General features: G+C 43.7%; 5 protein-coding genes and 1 non-coding gene across 6 annotated transcripts; 5 read left to right on the top strand and 1 right to left on the bottom strand.

Moving 5' to 3' along the window:
• Positions 1 to 60: 60 nt before the first annotated feature.
• PUMCH_002952 lies at positions 61 to 133 on the bottom strand. Its single transcript has one exon. It is a non-coding gene; the product is annotated as a tRNA-Thr (tRNA).
• Positions 134 to 3175: 3042 nt separating this feature from the next.
• PUMCH_002953 (uncharacterized protein) lies at positions 3176 to 5692 on the top strand (the record flags this gene model as incomplete). The annotated part of the gene is made up of 1 exon (XM_063021942.1): positions 3176 to 5692. The coding sequence occupies one exon, from the start codon at positions 3176 to 3178 to the stop codon at positions 5690 to 5692; it is 2517 nt and encodes an 838-aa protein (XP_062878012.1).
• Positions 5693 to 6696: 1004 nt separating this feature from the next.
• PUMCH_002954 (uncharacterized protein) lies at positions 6697 to 9387 on the top strand (the record flags this gene model as incomplete). The annotated part of the gene is made up of 1 exon (XM_063021943.1): positions 6697 to 9387. The coding sequence occupies one exon, from the start codon at positions 6697 to 6699 to the stop codon at positions 9385 to 9387; it is 2691 nt and encodes an 896-aa protein (XP_062878013.1).
• Positions 9388 to 10269: 882 nt separating this feature from the next.
• Positions 10270 to 11007, top strand: PUMCH_002955 (uncharacterized protein; the record flags this gene model as incomplete). The annotated part of the gene is made up of 1 exon (XM_063021944.1): positions 10270 to 11007. One exon carries the CDS (start codon positions 10270 to 10272, stop codon positions 11005 to 11007), a length of 738 nt encoding a protein of 245 aa, XP_062878014.1.
• A 1191-nt stretch (positions 11008 to 12198) lies between these two features.
• On the top strand, positions 12199 to 17991 carry PUMCH_002956 (uncharacterized protein; the record flags this gene model as incomplete). Its single annotated transcript, XM_063021945.1, has 1 exon — positions 12199 to 17991. The coding sequence occupies one exon, from the start codon at positions 12199 to 12201 to the stop codon at positions 17989 to 17991; it is 5793 nt and encodes a 1930-aa protein (XP_062878015.1).
• A 770-nt stretch (positions 17992 to 18761) lies between these two features.
• On the top strand, positions 18762 to 21008 carry PUMCH_002957 (uncharacterized protein; the record flags this gene model as incomplete). Its single annotated transcript, XM_063021946.1, has 1 exon — positions 18762 to 21008. The coding sequence occupies one exon, from the start codon at positions 18762 to 18764 to the stop codon at positions 21006 to 21008; it is 2247 nt and encodes a 748-aa protein (XP_062878016.1).
• Between the last annotated feature and the right edge of the window lie 5 nt (positions 21009 to 21013).

Here is a 21013-nt window from a genome sequence, read left to right on the forward strand (position 1 = left end):
TATACATACATACATGAATTCAAAAATAAAACTTCGCTTCAGTCCAAAAACAAAAATAAATGCCTTCAGCCAGATTCGAACTGACGATCTCCTCATTACTAGTGAGGTGCCTTACCAACTTGGCCATAAAGGCGGATTATGCTAATAAAAAACTGCTGTTTGATATAACAGTCTAAGTATAGAAAAGGGCTTCTTGGACTTTTGGAATATTGAAATGTGAATTTATCGGAAATTTCCTTGCAAATCTTTCTATTGATCTGGAAATGCGAATCTGACAGTCATACGCGTTCGTGACAATCGCGAGTTTACGGCTAAAACTGCAAAATTCGAGGTATCAAAAAAAATCAAAATTTTTGTCAGGAGTTATTCGGGTGTATTCCAACTAAAAGAAATATAAATATCTGATCGTTACCAAGAAGGGTCAAAATGCTTAATAATAGATTGTACTTGTGAAATGTATAATCGTGAGGTTTTTCTAGATATACTTGAATGACTAATTTAGCTGCCTCTCTAGCCTCCTTGAATATTCTTCCAACTTGTTATGTTCTCGACGGCGATTCTGTTATGTCTCAGGTTTTTCTCTAGCCTGCTCCATATCTTAATGTTTCCTGCTGCTGATTCTAATCTTTTCTGCGGATCATAATATTTCCTACTCCGGGCATGCTTCGTATTTCCTCTAACAATAGTATTCAATTCAGTAGAAACCTGGATACCACTTAACATTTGATAGCGCCGCTAGAACAAGAACTGGTATCATGGTCATGAACCAAAACCGTGTACAACGCGAGTCCTCTCCCGACAGTAGTGAGGATGATGAAAAGACCCGCAGAATTGACAAGAAAAGAGTTCCTTACATCAACCCCCTGGAGCTTGACCCCGATGTGGTACATGAAGCTATGAGAGCTTGGGTCAAACATGCGAAGCGTTATGCCGAACGAACGGACCTCAGCGAGAAGACCAAACTCGACTTCCTCGTCCGTCATATCTCGGGCCCTTTGAGGAGGTGCATTAAACACATGGAGGAGATTGTCGACACTAAGTCTCTTTTCGGGTTCCTTGAAGTGGCTTACATCTTGACAGAGGATGACGATACGATCAGGCATATGATTGCAAACCTTAAGAGAACAGGTAAAGTTGCCGACTACTTCACTCAGTTTATGCTCCTCCACTCGACCACTCCAGACCATTTGCTCCTAGAACTCCACCAACACTTCATGCAAGGACTCAACGATATCACGTTATTATCTTGTCTCGGTCCGTTCATTGGAAACATCGATCTTTTCGGTACGCGGGACTATGCAGAGTGGGTAATCAAGGCATGCCATAAAGGAGTCAACATAGCTGAGTGGGACCGAACACACTACAACAAAAGTCGTGCAAACCGTAAGAGGGGCAAATACGGCTCAAACAAATACCAAGGCTACGGAGGTAAGAAGCTTCTGAAACAACGTTCAAACTTCAAAAAGAAGGGCGGTACCCTGTCTAACCGTGGGTCCGCACAATTCAAGAAATAAACTCAATACCTGAATTGACCAAGTCAAACGAAAATACAAAGACTGTGAAGACACCAGTGCTGTAGAACTCAGAGCCAAAAGTGCCAAAATATTTTTCCGCAATCCGGATGTGCTCTGTACTTCCTCTAACATCAATATGGAAGCTGGTGAATACTATCATGTATATCAAATCAGCAACATGGTCATTGCAAGATATCACTAGAGGTTTACCTGCAACTACGACGATTAGATTTTACCACTAGCAATTTTGAAATACACATCATGGCTGTTATCTCCAATAATTGGCACAGAAATGAAACAAGCACCGCTGTCCATCTATATTGGAAGCAAATTGACTCAGAACTAAAGCTGTCATTACATCAATTCAAACTTGCTGAAAACTAGTATACATAGCAAAAAATTTCAATTGGTCCAATTTTGTGAAATACTATTATTTTGCCACTGATTTCAGGTGCTATTGAGTACTTGCTGCATGATCTATTGAGTAGCTTGCTCAACTGAGGTTTAGAGGCAAACATCTATTTCAGCTAAAACCAAAAATAAAATCATAAATATATGTTCGAGAAGCCAAAGTCACGGAAGCTTATTAACATTAAGTTCGTTCGTTGGTTGTAGGAACTTTGTCTCACTTTGCAGCCAGACATCTGGTCCAAGGAGACAGGACGAAGAGACAGGACGCTTGCGACTGACCGAATAGCAAATGGGCAATCAAACCTTGACAACCCCTCATTAGGAGCAAATCTGCGAAATATTTAAAGAAGTGGATTTCCTTATTCTCAGAAATCAAGTCTAACCAAAGCATTACCACCGAGGCACATATTGTGTGTGGACCGGTGTGTCTCCCAACAATAGGTCAAGACTTCCTAGTATTGCTAGTGGCCTACTTGTATTTCATTCGTTCGAACTCAATTTGGAATGACGGATATCAATAAAAGGATGCGAAAATAAATATTCAGACACAATTAGAAACATCTTTCATCATTGATTTGAGATACTGAGGTGTTCAAGGGATCACACACATGTACATAGACTGGCCCTGACTTCACCTCTAGTCGTTCGACATACAAACCATCCATACCAGTGTCACCGCATCATCAAATTGATTTCGTCTTTTCTATTCTTTTGGGAGTCATGGGATTATATTTTGGCATGTTATAGAGAAAACTTGTGGAGATCGTCGCGAAACACAAGCACAATTGAGCGAGAAAAAGGATCCTTTCCCGCCGAGACGCAACGACCTTACAAACATGATAGATTTATTTAGCACAATTACACGTATTTTTAAGATAGTTAAAGGCAGATTACATACAGTACTGTAAGACAATCAAAAGCCGTTGGACTAGTAGACTTGATAGCCGAGCGCATCCTGCACCTTATTTTATGTCAAACTCATACTCTAGGATGTCAAACTGCAGGTGTGTCTTATACTGAGAAGTGAACCTTTTTGTTTAAAGTAGGAAAGGTCAGAATTATTCAGTACTAGTAAATCGTAACCTCACATGGCCTAATCTCAATTTGGCCTGAGTACCCTACAAACGGATGGACTCCTGCACCTCCTAAACGAATTAATTATACAGGTTCAAAAAAAAGAATAGTAGATCATCTGAACATGATATGTCACACCAACTGTCCTCACACAAATCACAAATTGTAGTTTCTCAATGGATGATACGTATGATTATGTGGCGGTGGGCCGTCCACGGTTCATAGTTCCTGATGAGATTTTTACCATGACTACACTTGAAAAATTTCATGGATACACCGATTTTGATAAATTGGTGTATGATTGTCGAAAAAAGTTGCAACGAATAATATATGTTGTTCAACGCCTGGAAACGTGCAATATAAAATTGACGAGGAAGGGAGGGATCTCGACAAAAAGGGCTATCTTTGAGCTTCAAGATGGTGATAGTATGGCATCAACTACAGAGGATATCGTTGAAATGGCAACGAAATTTTGGAAGAAACAATATGAAGATTTGGGCGATTCCCCAGACTCTGGATATGTTGACCTTCCTGTCATCGACGAGGAAAGTGCTCAACGACTTGATCGTCCATTCACTCAAGATGAACTCTTCTCCTGTCTCCAGTCTAAATCAGATTCAGCTCCAGGCGAAGATGGCCTCACCTTTAAATTTTGGCAATCCACTTGGCACATGTACGGGGAAATGCTTACCAAAACAGCAAATGGTCTTATGGAAGGGATGATTCCCAGCTCCATGACAAAGATTCTCCTAACCATGGTTCCAAAAAGTCTGAGTCTGTTTCATGTGAAAAATTTACAACCAATAGCCCTCATCAACACCAGTCTTCGACTCATATGTCAAGTAATTAATGAACGGTTGTTACTGGTTGCGGATCTGTTAATAGGGCCATACCAAACCGGCTTTCTCAAGGATCGCCACATCCACGATAACATCCTTCTGTTCCAATCAGTACTTCACTGCTGGCGTAAATGCGAAGATGATCACCCATGGGTCGTTTTGAATGACCCAGATGATCTCGCAGCCGTTCTCATTAAGTTTGAAAATGCCTTTGATCTGATCAATCAGACATATATTGGAAATTGTTTAGAAAAGGCAGGAATCCCTCCTCGTCTTAGAAAAGCCATTATGACTATCCTTCGCACTCAACACGCACAAGTCTACATAAACAATGTTATGGGTCCAAGCTTTCCAATGAGAAGGGGTACAATGCAAGGAAATCCATTCTCCCCGTTCCTTTCTATTCTTGGAATGGAACAGCTCTTACGAAACTTATCAAAGATTAAAGGAATGTCTCTTCAGGGAAGACACAGATTTGATTCCACTGAAATAAAAGTGATGGCCTACACTGACAAGTTGATGGTGTTCATGAGAAAAGAGGATCGTCCAATAGTCAAGGATTGTTTATCAAAATTCGCAATTCAATCAGGGTACAAGGTGAATGTTGATAGAAGTCTGATTTTGGTTAAGGAAAAGGGAGATAACCCCGATCGGTGCCATCATCTTGGCTTCCCAATAACTACAGTTGCTGAACTGTCAAAGATAAGATACCTCGAAGTAAGAGTTGGAGACCTTGATTGGAAAAAAGAACACCGAAAACTCCTTAAGGTAATTAACGACTGTCCACAAGTCCTGCCATCTCGACTTGGGCACGCGATTAACGCCTTACTTCCCTCTAAACTCTATATCAGAGATATCCACTCACCAATGACAAAAGAAGAAATCACAAGCCTCATGGATGCCATCTGCAAACAGAAATTCCCTGGCATTGACCCCGAAACAGTCTTCACCAAATCCCAACTCGGCGGCTTTGGCGTGCTCCAACTCGACCGTCAACTTCTAGGCAGAAGAGCTCAGGTGGTTCACGAAGCAATCTTTGGAACTGCCTGGCACCACCGTCTCTTCCGTCTAACAATCCAACACTGGGTTACTTGGACAATCCATCAAAGACAAGCGCTCGACGACAACTATGAAACAGTGCCGTGGTATCATATTCTCCTCGGAAAATCCATAATTACCCCGAATATGCCCTACAACTTCCAAACCCCAACATTCCAACAACTCTTTTCAAAACTGATGTGGGCATGTATCTTGGCATGGATTGAACTCACTGGTGTACAACATAGCGGTCCAATCATTCCTACCATACATCGGAAAGATGAATTTGAAAACCTTGTGGAACCATATCTGGGAGAACACTTCAAATACGATCCGGAGATATTCCACTCGGTGAGTAAGAAATCTATTCAAATACATCGACTTCTGCGAGAACTAGACCTGATACTACGTCCATCTGATCGGAAATGTCTTCCAAAGTTCTGGAGGAAAATGAGTAAACAGCTTCATGTCTTAAATCAACCGTATGACTACCTCCACATGTTTCATGTTGGTGCCGACGTCATGACCATTCAACAAGCACGAAAGTGTTTACTTTGCGGCTGCGCCACTAAAACATTCATTCACACCTTCTTTCAATGCCGAATAGCATGTCAGGTGTGGCGATATGCGGGACTCCGTGGCCTTCCTCAGATATCCAAACTCGTTGGTGTCTGTGGCCAGCCGCAGGACAAATACTGCTCGTACATGCGTCGACTTCTCCGTGATAGAGCTCAGAATCATAAAGAGAAACTCACTGATATAGAACTTCGTCCATTACTTCGAGACTATGAAACTCTCTATAGGAAAGAGTATTGATAATTTGAATAAAAAGAACATAGATGCTCTGATTTTCTGTGTCTATCTCGCTCCTATTGGTTTTTTTGGGATTACTTATGTTAGACTACGACTTCTTCAGTCGATTAAACTCACAATTTTCTTTTGCCATTTATGGACTTTCTCTTTGAGAATCATTGACGGTGATTCGTCGGCGGTGATTCGACTAAAACCTCTCTCATCTCTCTCCTCTCTTTGAACAACTCAATTGAGTCTTAACCCCGAACTTCTCTTGGTCGATTTCTATCTAGAAAGTTCTCAGTTGGGACTCATTCTAAATACTCCGTAGTTTCCACGAATGTGTCACGGACATTAACATTAAATACAAAATCGACTTTGCTGTTATCTTACAGATCTTCAAATTCAGTTGCGTTCACGTACAGTTGCGTTTACGTACATTTTCTCACAGCTTACTGTTCCAATCACTTTTAGTCAGAGTTCACAAACAGTATCTAATCTCAACAGGTTGCTAAATGTGGCCCAATATTTCGTAGAGAAATATAAATAATATCATGAAACACCAGAAAGTGATACGCTCCCTGAATTTATTTGGTCTAATATAAGCTTTTTCCGGGGAAAGCAAAACTAAGTACTCAAATCACACAATTGTGCCAATGGCACATAACTCCTTGTACATGATAATGTGGTCCGAACGGGTGTCCTGCAGGAACGCATATTACATGCATATCACTTCATTTGGAACTAAGTCTCCCAAATAAACAATAGAGAGATATGAAAGGGGGAGAAATAACCCCAACAAAGCCCATCGATTCCAACAAACCAAAACTTTTTCCCAAAATCAAGACGTTTATGCACCTCATTTCTTCTTCCCCTGAACCGATGACCTGCAGATACATCCAATTAATCTAGAATTATCCTGTACATTCTAGAATCTTCTAGGAAGGACTGCAGTTCCAGGTCCTCCACTATATATTCTGCTGTTGTCTCCTCCAATTCCTCAGCAATCAATTCTCATAGTAAAGACCATGTCTACCTTTGACGAAACACAATTCACTGACAATGCCATTCAGATCATAACCAAGGCCACCCAATTGGCACGGGAGGGCTCCCATTCCCAGGTGATGCCTCTCCATTTTTTGGCCGCAATGATTCCATCTGACGACGTCAATTCTACCCAATATCTTAAGACTTTAATTCAAAAGGGCCGTTACGAGTGGCCGGACTTTGAGCGCATAGTCAACCGCCATTTGGTTCGCTTGCCCTCGCAAACACCCGCTCCTCAAGACGTCTCCTTTGGTTACGCTGCTGGACAGGTGATAACCAACGCCAACAAGATCAAGGCGCAACAGAAGGACAACTACGTGGCCCAGGACCACATTTTGTTGGCCTTGTTACAGGACAACTCCATCAAGGAGATCTTCAAGGAGGCACAGATCAATGTGGAAACCATCAAGACACAAGCCATTGAGTTGAGAGGCAGCCAGAGAATCGACTCTCGCACTGCTGATCTGTCGTCCACATACGAATTCTTGGACAAATACTGTGAAGACTTGACCGAGAAGGCCCGTGAAGGTAAAATCGACCCTGTCATTGGTCGTGAGGAAGAGATCCGCCGGGTCATCAGAGTGCTTGCCCGTAGAACAAAATCCAACTCGGTGCTCATCGGTGAGCCCGGTGTTGGTAAGACCTCGATTGTGGAAGGTGTCGCACAACGTATCGTTGACCACGACGTGCCCAACATTTTGGTCAATGCTCGTCTCTATGCATTGGACTTGGGTGCCTTGACTGCTGGTGCCAAGTACAAAGGTGAGTTCGAGGAGAGAATCAAGGGTGTTTTGAACGATATCGAGAAATCCAGCGATATGGTTATTCTCTTCATTGATGAAATTCACATGCTCATGGGTGACGGAAAGTCCGATGCCGCCAACTTGTTGAAACCAATGTTGGCTCGTGGTGCTTTGCACTGTATCGGTGCCACCACTTTTGCCGAGTACAGAAAATTCATTTCTAAGGATGGTGCATTCGAAAGAAGATTCCAGAAGATTGATGTTCCTGCCACTACCATTCCTGAGACCGTAGCCGTATTGAGAGGTTTGCAACAAAAGTACGAAATCCACCACGGTGTGCGTATTTTGGACTCCGCATTGGTGGCTGCTGCTCAATTGGCTCTGCGTTACCTCACATACAGAAGTTTGCCAGACTCCGCCGTTGATTTGATCGACGAGTCTGCTGCTACTGTTGCTGTTCAAAGAGACTCTAAGCCTGAAGAATTGGATAGCTTGGAGAGACAAATGAACCTTGTTGAAGTTGAGATCGCTGCTTTGGAGAGAGACAAAGACGCTGATGCTGACTCTCTTGACAGACTCGAGCAAGCAAAGCGCAGAAAGGCTGAGATCGAGGAAAGATTGATCCCATTGCGTGAACGCTTCCAACAGGAACGTTCTGGTCACGATGAATTAACTGCCCTCAAACGTAAGTTGGACGAATTGGAAATCAAAGCTCATGACGCCGAGCGTCGTCGTGATGCAGACCTTGCAGCAGACTTGCGTTACTTCGCCATTCCAAATGTCGAGAAGGAAATCGAAGCTTTGGAAGTGAAGGTGGCTGAGGAAGATGCAGCCAACTCCAACACTATGTTGAACAATGTTGTTAGCGCTGATGCCGTTGCTGAAACTGCCGCAAGATTGACCGGTATTCCAGTTACTAAATTGACTCAAGCTGAGAACAGCAAGTTGATTAACATGGAGAAAGTCATTTCTCTGGAAGTTGTCGGCCAGACTGAGGCTGTGAAGGCTGTTGCCAACGCCGTGAGATTGACACGTTCCGGCTTGGCCAACCCTAACCAACCAGCCTCGTTCATGTTTTTGGGATTGTCTGGTTCTGGTAAAACAGAGCTTGCCAAGAAAGTTGCTGGCTTCCTTTTCGCTGATGAAAAGGCTATGATCAGAATTGACTGTTCTGAGCTTGGCGACAAGTGGTCAGCTTCAAAGCTTCTCGGTGCTGCACCAGGTTATGTTGGTTACGAAGAAGGTGGTATTCTTACCGAAGCTGTCTTGAGAAAGCCATACTCAGTCATCTTGTTCGACGAAGTCGAAAAAGCTGCACCAGAAGTCTTGACTGTCTTGTTGCAAATCTTAGATGATGGCCGTGTCACTTCCTCCCAAGGTAAGGTCGTCAACTGCTCCAATGCCATCATTATCATGACCTCTAACTTGGGTGCTGAATACATCAATGCCTCTAAGGGCTCCAAGATCACTCCTGAAACCAAGGAGTTGGTTATGGAGGCTGTGAGACATCATTTCCGCCCTGAGTTCCTCAACCGTATCTCATCAACGGTGGTCTTCAACCGTTTGTCCAAGAAGGCCATCGCCAAGATTGTCAAAATCAGAATCAAGGAAATTCAAGACCGTTTCCTTGCAAACGGAAAGCAAGTTCAACTCGAGGTTGACGACGCTGCCTTGGAATACTTGTGTGACAATGGTTATTCACCAGACTTGGGTGCTCGTCCATTGAACAGACTTATCCAGAGCGAAGTCTTGAACAAATTGGCCATTTTGTTATTGAAGGGCCAGGTCAGAGACAAAGAAACAGCTCGTGTCACTTGCACAAGTTCTGGTTTGACGGTGTTAGCAAACCACGATGCTGAAGATATCGATATGGAGGACTACGACTTCGCCGAAAGCGATGATGGTTTGATTGACGAAGACCTTGATTGAGAAAAGAAAAAAAAACACTTAACTTGAACGAAATGTATATAATAGAATGAAATAATGTGAAACTAAACTGTAGGTCATTCGACAAGAGATAACGTTACACACAAAATCTGTGATTTGATCCAATGAAATAAGTGAAGAGAACAGTATATAAACGAGTAGACCCATTCTTTCGGTGAGTCCAGTTAATAGAGTAACACCTATCTACTACAGAACTACGCTTCTTTGTCTCTTCGAGAGAATAGTATCGAGATCAAGAAAAAATGAAAAGGAGAAAACAAAATTAATTAGTGAGGAGATTGGTAATGAATGACCTACTTCCTATTGTGTTCTGTTGTAAGTTCCAGATGTACTGTCAGATGGAGTGCAATGAAGTATCACACAATGGGCGGGACATATTACTTGACAATTTTAATTCAACAATGTATCATAAAAATCCTGTGAAAGTGATTTGCGCGTTTTCAATTTTGCCACTCATGTTAAAGTTGAAATTAGTCGCCACCCCAATCATGCTATATTAAGAGCTAAAAAGATTCATACCTCTCATAGTCACACAGCAAAAGAAAAATAAAGACTCAAGATCAAAAAAACCACATTTTACTTGATTAAATAATCATTTTTTCTCTTAGATTGAAGTGAACCTGTCTCTTCTGTCACTCAATACTTGTGTACTCATCTCCGCACCTGCAGACAGCCTCATCTCGAGTTCCGCCATCGAGACTATTCTTTTCAGATATCAATCGATTCTTTCATCCAAACCATATTGGTTATATACTCGCAACTCGTCTCCCAATTGGAACCTTCATTTGTGAAAAAAGTTGCCTTCATACCTCATCAGCATATTTTCCTTTCTGTCCCCACGCATCAAGTTTTATTGAATTAACCATGGCTAGCAGAACCCAGTTCGAGAACTCCAACGAGGTTGGTGTTTTCTCCAAGTTGACCAACTCCTACTGTCTCGTTGCCGTCGGAGGCTCCGAGAACTTTTACTCTGCCTTTGAGGCCGAGTTGGGAGACGTCATTCCAATTGTTCGTACCACCATTGCTGGTACCCGTATTGTGGGCCGTATGACCGCCGGTAACAGAAGAGGTTTATTGGTGCCAACACAGACCACCGATCAGGAGCTCATGCACTTGCGTAACTCGTTGCCAGACTCCGTCAAGATCCAACGTGTGGAGGAGCGTTTGTCCGCTTTGGGCAATGTCATCTGCTGCAACGACTACGTCGCCTTGGTGCACCCTGACATTGAGCGCGAGACCGAGGAGTTGATTGCCGATGTTTTGGGAGTTGAGGTGTTCCGTCAGACCATTGCCGGTAACGTTTTGGTGGGCTCATACTGTCTGTTGTCCAACCAGGGAGGTCTTGTCCACCCACAGACGTCTATCCAGGACCAGGAGGAGTTGTCTTCCCTTTTGCAAGTGCCTTTGGTTGCCGGTACCGTCAACAGAGGTTCTTCCGTCGTTGGTGCCGGTATGGTTGTCAACGACTGGTTGGCTGTTTCCGGATTGGACACCACGGCGCCCGAGTTGTCTGTCATCGAGTCTATCTTCAAGTTGCAGGATGCCCTGCCCGACCAGATTGCTGGTAACTTGAGAGACACATTGATCGAGACTTACTCGTAAGCATGGTGGGTTATTGTTTGTAGTTGCACTTACAGGGTGAGCATTGTACATTAATAGACGGACAACCGGAGTCATTGTAGAGTTCGAATTTTGTTTAATTGAACTTATTTTCGTTTGATTAATTTTACCGGGAGTTCTGTTTGCAATCGATCTTCACGTGAGCTTCTTTTTGTGCTCATTCATTTGAGGCTCCCGAGGGAGATTTTGTGGTAGCTTTTAGTTTCATGGCTCAGTAATATCCCTTATACTGTCTTTCAATTCGTAATACATTTCCCTGCCTTGAATCCTCTCAAAGTTTTGAAATTGCCTAATAATTGGGGTCTGAAAAATTATGGTTAGGAGCACGGATATCTGCAGTACGATAAGAAAGCATGGATCACTGGACTGCCGTTTATGAACCTGATTGGAATTAATTTCGTCTTAGTTAATGGTCAGTTAGAGATGAAATTTCGTTTCAAAAGATTTCAATCTCGCCTACGAACCTTATATTCAGCAGAAAGTTGATTCCCTATGGTAAGTCGAACTCAGTGTGGCACCGCTCCAATATCGTACTTCCAGATTCAATTGTAAAATGTCTAATCAAATTTATTTGCATGAGCTGATTGTATATGTGATATTATCCTACTCAAGATTTGGTTCAAAGTAGCGACTAGTATGGTTTAGATTCTCAATGCTTCATTTCTGAGAATGTATGCGCTCGAAATTCTCCAAAGGGCCCAAACCCATGCGCCATTGCAGACCCAGGCACCATATAAAACGGAAGATATTCTAATTGAAGATATCTTCAGAAGACAATGGATTTATTTGCATTCGTATTTTCGAAGCATTGGGCTACAAGTATTTATGTAATGTTTAATGTCTCTGCGACAACTCTCATCCATGAGAACTATAGTGTCACAGAAGCTCTACAAAACCACCATAACCGAAATCGGCAACACACTCACAAATTAAGAGAAAAGAAAAAGAAAAGAAAAAACAAGAAAAGCACATTCTTTTTTTTCTTATCTCCAATAATAATTGACGTCCTCGGTGTGCTCTCATTCTGCCCCATGTGAGCCTGGGTCCAACTCCAGAAACAGAATTTCTTCCTGCAGCCTCGTCCCTTCCGCGTGCACACCCCAGTCCCTCTCACACTATTAACCGACTATATCACCGTCGAAATCTCCCACTTACGCCCCAAATACCACAAAAATGGACTATCTGGGTGTAAAAAGAGGCGATATACGTGCTGAGGCATACGCGCGGTTGGCTGCTTTGGCAGCCCTGGCGCCGCTGACCCTGAAAGACGTCACCAGCCAACTCCAAGCTAGCCTCAAAGAAAGGCTGAAAGGCTCTACCGGGGTGATTTCGCTAGCTGAATGGGAGGTGCTTGTAGCGTTTTGTGATGCTACGGCTGATTCTGTGAATTCGACGCTGGGCGTGGCCGAAGACTACGAAAACGTCGCCCTGAAGTTGAGAAAGTACTTAGTAGATTTACCCCAATTCAAGTTCTCACGGGCTGTCCATAAACAATTGAACTCAAATTCCGTGACTGTGCCTTGGATCGTCTTGGCCAGCAAACTCACCGCTGCATTGGTGAACTTGTCATTCACCTGTGACGGGGAGCTCTTGGAGACAGTCGTAGACACCTTTACTGTCTTTTTCGAGAGACTCTTCCATGACTCTGATTTCCATAGCGAGCAATATTACTCTTTGATGGGCTTCATAACTGCCTTGGAGCACAAGCCTCGCTTTTTCACCCGCTCCAAGATCTCGTTCAAGATCTTCTACTTGTTGGAGAGTTGTATTGACAATACCCAGTTTATGCTGAGCGCCGAGCTGATCGAACATAGAAGCCGCGAACCTGAAAACGGCAATGCCGATGTATCTCTGGTGTCCGACTCGTCAGATGTGCCGCCTATTGCGTTCATCCAAGCATTGTCTTCCTTGATGGCGGCTATCGCTAGTAGCATTGTAGGTGACGAGGAGAACTCCTTGATGTTGTACATTCTTAACAGAATTGCGGCAGACAAATCAATTGCAAGTTCGCATGCTCCTGAATACCTCACCAATAGTGAGCTGCCCTCGAATGGCTCGACGTACATTCACTCCAACGCAACTTTGGAGAGCATTTTCTCTGTTGTCGCTGAACCACAACTGAACAGCTCTTCATCCACACTCAACCTCTCAAATGACCTGCTTGAGTTCTTGAATTGTTTGTCCGAAATGGCTTTGAAGAAATTGGACCTTCTCGACAGAGGCGAGCCCTACATTGTGTACTCCACCATATCACGGTTGAAACTGGGCTACACGGCCAAAAGCAAGTTGCTCTCGGTTGTTGTGTGTGGTGTCTTGACAGCATCAGTTGAGCTCGAGGCTGTGAGAAGATTCTTTCAGACCTCGGTTCGTATCTACGACACTATGTTAGATCCCCAATTGGGAGTGTCTGTTATCCAACTCGGGTCGATTCTTGTCTTCAAAGATCCTGCTATCGGGTCATCCCTCACTCGCGCTTTAACGTCGCTCATTGCAAACCCTCGTTTGTCTCTTGCTCAATGTCAAGGTATGTCCAAGAGTGTTGGTTTAGCTAGCAGAGCTTTGAGCCAGGATGCTGTGGTGACTACTATTTATGCATTGACAAACTTGCTCTTTGTTGGAAACGATGGTTTGCAATTGCAGGCACGTTCTAGAAAAGGTTCGGGTCTTCGCACAGTCTCTGATGCTGGAAGTAGATCTAGTGCTTCGGCAAACCCAAATCGTCTCATTCGCAACAACACTTTGTCGAAGACTCGTAGCAACACCAGTATTTCTGGTCAGCACTACGACTTCAGTGAGGCAGATTACCAAAAAGTTTGCCTCAACGCTGTTACCGCTATTGGTGAGATTGTGGCTGCTTGCGGTGATGAGAGCGTCAGTATCTTGGCTGCAACTCTTTTATCCCAAAAGGTGTTGAAGATCAATGCCATTTTTGCTCCTTCTTTGCTCACGGGTCTTATCTCATGTGCACCTTACTTGCCACAGAAGGAGTTTATCGTTATGGTCAGGCTTCTTCACAAGCTTTCATTAGATGCTTTCCATAACAATGATCGTGAATTACTAGATGCATTTAGCGATGCTCGAATTAAACTTGCACAGATTCTCAAACCTGAGAGTGAGCTTTACTTCGTTTACTTATCCGAGATTCTCTCTGCTATCATTAGCCGTGGTGACGTCCAAGTTCTTGATCATCATAGACCTCACGATGAAATCAGTGCTATTGGCGATCAAATTGCCTTGTATTTGAAACCATTGGCCGCGCTTTTGCCAGATGTTCATAAGGGCCAAAAACCTTTGAAGGTCGAAGACAATCAGATTTTGTTCTTGTTCCGTAATATTTGGTTCAACATGGTTGTACATGGGTTTTCCATTAAGTCGCCTCAAACGAAGGCTTTGGGCAACGAACTTGAACGCATCGCATACAACACACCTCCATTGGCTTCGGAGCTTTCTTGGAATAGAACAGAAACTTCATTGGAGCTCAATACAGTGTTGAGACGTGGATCCTCGAATCATAACGTTAAGGATCATCGCAATATTGTTGGTGATGTCTTGGAGATTCCTCGCACTATGTCTTACTCAAAGCTCATGTTCTTGGCTGCCACGCTCTACGTCGAGTCCTTGCGTGTCAAATCAGGAAACTGTTACACCATTCTAGAATACTTCACTGATCCATCTATGAAGACCAGTGACATCGAGAAGTATCTCGGTCCAATTGCATACAGAATTAACAAAGATTTCATCAATCTTGTTCACTGTGGTGCGGACAAACAATTCTCAGCTCAAAATATCGCCGAGCAGCTCACCTCGATGTTGACATTATGCTGTTCAGGCCTTGAAAAGCTCCAAATCGCTGCGTTCACTTGCAGCGAATTGCTCATCAAAAATGTGCCATCCTCTTTGTGTCACCACCGCAGTTTGTTCGCTCTTTTTGACTTGTTGTCACTCTTACATGACAGTGTTCTTGATGCAGAGATCAACCAATACAATCCTACTTTTGTTTTCCGGGCACAGAAGACTGGTATCACTCTTAAATTGCCAGATTCATATGACTGGCGTTACTCAACTTTTAACAAATTCCACAGTGAGGCCAAGAAATGGGTGAAACTCATTCTCTTGAAATGTAACTTCGATACCAAGAGTTTGATTCAAGCATATGTTTCAGGTCTCGATAGATTCCAGTCGAATAAGAAGATTCAATTCGGTGTGTCTTTTGCTTTGGAAATGGCTGGCATGATCGCGGCAACTGATCGTGAGTTGATAAATCTTCCATGGCTTGCACGGGATTCAACTGTAAATCTTCTTCCACCTGTGATTTCTCAGTTGACTTGGCGCTCAAACTTCATCAATGATTTGTTAGACAGAGTCTCATTGCATACATCTGAAGGCAGGCTGAAGGCCTTGGCTGATTTACGTCTGCAAGTGCTTTCATTCCAAGCTATGGTTGATGCGGGAGAAACTAGGTTCAGCGTTAAAGACATCACTGATATTTTGAGTGAGATTGCAGGATACGCTTTGGTGCAAGACAGCGATCTTGCTGAGTTGATTAGATACCTTGTGGAGATCCCATTTAAGGTTTTTGAGTCTGTATCCATGCGCGCATCGGCTAGTATCTGGGGCGCAGTTATCAAGGAAAGGCCAAACCTCTCCGTTCTATTGATCTCTGAAATCACCAAGTGTTGGGAGACATCCATCAAATTGAAGCAAGGTGTCTTCACCCGTGCTTGCGACTTAAGTGATCCAGAATACAGCAAAATGGAGTTTCTGCCAAGTGACTATGAACACGCTTCTAAGGTTGCTGCAGGAGTTAACAAGACATTCCAGCCACATCTGGAGATAATCAAGTTGTTGGCTTCCAATTTCGAGGCCACGATGAATCAGAGTGATCATCTCTTAAAAATATTTACGAGATTCGTGACAACTGGTTTGCGCAATATCATTAGCGGCAGCTTGCATCCATTTGCTAGATTCGTTAGATTCGAACTTGTGAGATTTGCGTTTGACGTTTTGGATTATCACGCTAAACTTGGAAGCCGGAGTTGCAGAAGACTTACCGAACTCATCTTTGACAGCGCATTGTCTTGGTTCAAGGCGAAATCGCACTATCCATTTGGTGGGAACGTATTGAAGGTTAAGGCCGACTACACTTTGCTCAAAGAGGTAGCCAAAATTCTTAAGACAGTGGATACATTTAACAAAGAGCTGTTGGAGATCAAAAAGTCTTTGTTGACTTTATTCATGGACGACGAAATTTCAAAAATCAGTGTCTGGCTTGATTGTGTTGACCCTGTGGATAGCTCTGGAACATACACTAACGAGACTATCAAGGACAGTCATGTTGTTCGTGCCTATTCTATTGACCCTCAATTAGCGTTGAATTTGGCCCATCGCTACAAGATTCGGAATTTGGACATTGTATTACAGAAGTTGATCCTGGAAAATCCAATTCCAGCAATTCCATACGCAGATGCTGTGCAATACTTTATTGGTATCAATGCTGGTCAGAACATGCCCCTGTATACGCTTTTGTTCTGGGAGCCTTTATCTCCGGTAGATGCAATCACTCTTTTCTTGCCGCCTTTTGGAAGCAATTCTTTCATTTTGCAGTACACTATGAGGTCCCTCGAGCATCACGATGTGAACTTGACATTTTTCTACGTTCCCCAAATTGTGCAATCTTTGCGGTATGATAGCAAGGGTTACGTTCAAAAGTTTATTCTCGAAACAGCTCTTGTGTCTCAACTTTTCGCCCATCAGATTATCTGGAACATGTTGGCAAATAGCTACAAAGACGAAGAGGCAACCCAACCTGACTCGTTGAAACCCCGTTTGGATGAAATACAAGAGCTTATGTTGGCCTCGTTCAGTGAGGAAGATTTAGGGTTCTACAAAAGAGAATTCGGTTTCTTCAGTGAAGTCACATCTATTTCTGGTAAGCTTAAGCCATACATCAAGAAATCAAAGGCAGAAAAGAAAATAAAAATTGATGAAGAGATGGCCAAGATTGTTCTTAGACCTGGTGTTTATTTGCCTAGTAACCCCGATGGTGTCTTGATTGATATCAACAGAAGATCGGGAAGACCATTGCAGTCGCATGCTAAAGCGCCATATATGGCTACTTTTAAAATCAAAAAAGAAGTTGAAGATGTTGATGAATACGGACGTGTCATCAAGGTTCCAATTGAAAAATGGCAAAGTGCTATTTTTAAGGTTGGAGATGATTGTAGACAAGACGTTCTTGCCCTTCAAATGATCTCTGTTTTCAGAACGATTTGGCTCAACGCCGGTCTTGACTTGTACGTTTTCCCAAATCGTGTCACAGCAACTGCTCCTGGATGCGGTGTCATTGATGTTTTGCCAAATTCCACAAGTAGAGATATGCTTGGAAGAGAAGCTGTGAATGGATTGTATGAATACTACATTACGAAGTTTGGACCTGAAACATCTATTGAGTTCCAGAAGGCTAGAAATAACTTGGTGAGATCGTTAGCAGGTTACTCGATCATCTCATACTTATTGCAATTCAAGGATAGACACAACGGAAACATCATGTACGATGACCAAGGACATGTGTTGCATATCGATTTCGGATTCTGTTTCGACATTGTCCCAGGAGGAGTTAAGTTCGAGGTCGCTCCATTTAAGTTGACGCGCGAGATGGTCATGGTACTTGGAGGCTCAAATGAAACACAGGCTTTCCGCCGCTTCCAAGAGTTATGTATCAAGGGATATTTGGCCTGTAGACCTTACATGGAGACAATCGTGCGCTGCATCAATCCGATGTTGGAGAGTGGAATGCCATGTTTCAAGGAACAGACCATCAGAAAGTTACGGAAGAGATTTGTTCCTAACAAGAGCGAGAAGGATGCCGCAGAGCATTTCCGTGGGTTGATCAAAAAGGCTTACGAGAGTTACTACACTGCCGGGTACGACGAGTTCCAAAGAATCACCAACGGTATTCCATACTAGACACAGTTACAGCCGCATCAATACAAAACAGACCACATCAATGATTTCCAACCGCTTGTATTTTGCTACCAATGCAAATCACCAAATGCGCAAGTCTTTTTATACGCATTCACTTCTGTAGACGTTGCTAACTTTGGGCCTATTGTTCCCGCTTTGTCGATTGATTTTCGCAGCCAAGATGACAGGTTCTGCCTGCAGGCCCGTTTCAGCCTTTACCGGGACCACATATATCGCCATTAATCAACACAAACGAACATCCACCCCCTGAAATTTTCGGCGCAGCCCGTGCTCGTAACGCCATCTGTAAACAAATATAAATACCACCTCTTTCCCCCATCCTTGGCCCCCTACGTCAATGCCCAGAGCCAATGCTCCCATACGCGCTCATAGCGTGCGTCCACCACAGTCAACCGTTGTGTGCAACCCCCTTGCCCAGCCTCTGCGACCTAGATGCACACCGTGGGTGATCAGAGGAAATGTATAATTAGAACCGTTCCCTCACTTTTTCTTTTGGAAAGTAGGTTTATCGCTTTAAAACCCACACAAATCCCACGCTTTGTGTTCGCTTCCTGCCACTCCTTGACAGCTAGCGTTTCTCGCCCCTCCACTGCTTCTGCTCGTGAAATTTCCCGGTCGTCTGACCCTCTTTTTTCGCTGAGATCTATCTTCGCCAAAAACCCCGGGTAGAATATTCATCATTTGCTTCTAAGGACTCTCACCGCCAACGATTTCATCTCTTTCCTCTTAGGTCGCCCTAGCCCACATTCTAAATGAAGATCGCTGCGCTTCTCCCTCTATGGGCGTTTTCCGCGTGCCTAGTTGGAGCACAAAACCTTCTCCAGTCCAACTCGCTTTTGACATGTATGGACAATTCGCTCGCGTGGGCCACCAACTTCCATGTCGTGTACTTTCCCGACAACAGAACCGTTGTTTTTGATATCAAGGCCATGACCAACATCAACCAGGTCAAGGTCGGTGTAGCTGTGGAGTTGATTGCATACGGTATCAGTGCCGTGCAGCAGAACGTGTCCTTGTGTGACCTTTCTGACTATAAACAGCTCTGTCCCTTGACCTCCGGTCACTTGGACATCCAGTTCCAATACGAGATCTCGGAATCCATCAACAAGAGAATCCCCAACATCGCGTACACCATCCCCGATTTGGACGCCAGAGTGAAGATGCTCATGTTCAACTTGGACAACAAAGAGCCTTTGGCATGTATCGAGGCTATTGTTTCCAATGGTAAGACGGTGCAGACCAAGTACGCTGCATGGCCTATTGCCGCCGTGTCTGGATTGGGTTTGATCACCTCCGGTGTGGTTTCCATCATTGGTCACTCCAGTACCGCTGCTCATATTGCCGCCAACTCCATGGCTTTGTTTATTTACTTCCAGTCTTTGGCTATTACCTCTATGTTGGCTGTGGCCAGAGTTCCACCCATCGCAGCCGCATGGGCTCAGAACTTCATGTGGTCTCTTGGTATTATCAAGGTCGGCTTCGTCCAAAGCATTGCTAACTGGTACCTTCAGTCCACTGGTGGCTCTCCAACACATGTCTTGTCGAACCCTTACATGTCTGTCTCCGTGCAGAAGTTGAAGAGAGGTATCCAATTTGTGGCAGGTGCAGTGAATTTGAATAAGAGACTCTCAATTGCTACTGAGAGTGACAGTTTCTTCAAGAGCGACAAATTGAATTCTACCTTGTACACCACCGATGAAAAGGTCGCTGAGCAAGGTACCAAGGTCTTGATTTTGCGTGGTATCCAAAGAGTCGCTTACTTGGCTGGTATCGAGATTACCAGTTTGTTTATGACTTCTATTGCCTTCTTCGTCTTCATCGCTTTCGTCCTTTTGGTCCTCTTGTCTTTCTTCAAGGCTATTGTTGAAATCTGTATCCGTTCAAAGATTATGAACGAGGGTAAATTCAATGAGTTCAGACTGCACTGGGCAAGCATTATCAAGGGTTCCTTGTACAGATTGATGCTCGTTGCATTCCCACAGCTTGTCGTTATGTGCATCTGGGAATTCACCGCCCGTGATTCATCCGGTATCGTGGTTGTCGCTGTATTCTTCTTCCTTGTTGCTCTTGTACTTATGGCTTTCTCGGCCATTAAAGTCTTCTTGAATGGTAGACGCTCGGTGCGCGACCACAAGAACCCAGCTTACCTTTTGTACGGAAATGAGTCGTTCTTGAACAAATTCGGATTCATCTATGTCCAATACCGTGCTGACTGCTACTGGTTTGTCCTCTTGTCTTTGTTCTATATTTTCTCTAAGTCCTTGTTTGTTGCCGCCATGCAAGGCTATGGTAAGGTTCAGTCCCTTATTGTATTGGGTATTGAGTTGGTATACTGTGTTATTGTTTGCTGGATTAGACCATTTATGGACAAGAGAACCAACGCTTTCAACATCACCATTTCCGTCATCAACACTCTCAATGCCATCTTCTTTGCCTTCTTTTCTTTTGTTTTCAGAGAGCCCCCAGTGGTGGCCTCCGTTATGGCTGTGGTTTACTTTGTTTTGAATGCCGCATTTGCTTTGTTCTTATTGATCTTCACCATTGTCACCTGTGTATTGGCATTGATCTACAAGAACCCAGACGCTCGTTACCAACCAATGAAGGACGACAGAGTTTCGTTCTTGCCTCGTATGGGTTACAAGAACCAAAAAGAGTCTCCTTCCGACGGTGAGATTGAATTGATGGCTTTGGGCGCTAGTGCTATGAAAGGACATGAGCACGCAAAGGAAGTGTATGATGAGGACTCTTATGACGATGATTCTGGAAACAGAGCCGCATATAGACCAGCTTATGGCGACGCCGAGAGCCTTTCAAAGCAATCTCTCGAAGATCCTTCCTCCGCACAACAGCCTGCTCTGACTATCGTTGGCAATTCCACAAATGCCTACAAGAACTTCCAAACTTCTTATGGAAGAAACAATGGCAATCAAGCCTCATACAATGGTTACTACGACCGCAATAATGGCCAACGAAACAACGCTAGCCGTGATTACTTATAGACTCT

The sequence above is a fragment of the Australozyma saopauloensis genome, chromosome 3, assembly GCF_035610405.1.
Source record: "Australozyma saopauloensis chromosome 3, complete sequence".
In the NCBI taxonomy this organism is placed as follows: Eukaryota; Fungi; Ascomycota; class Pichiomycetes; order Serinales; family Metschnikowiaceae; genus Australozyma; species Australozyma saopauloensis.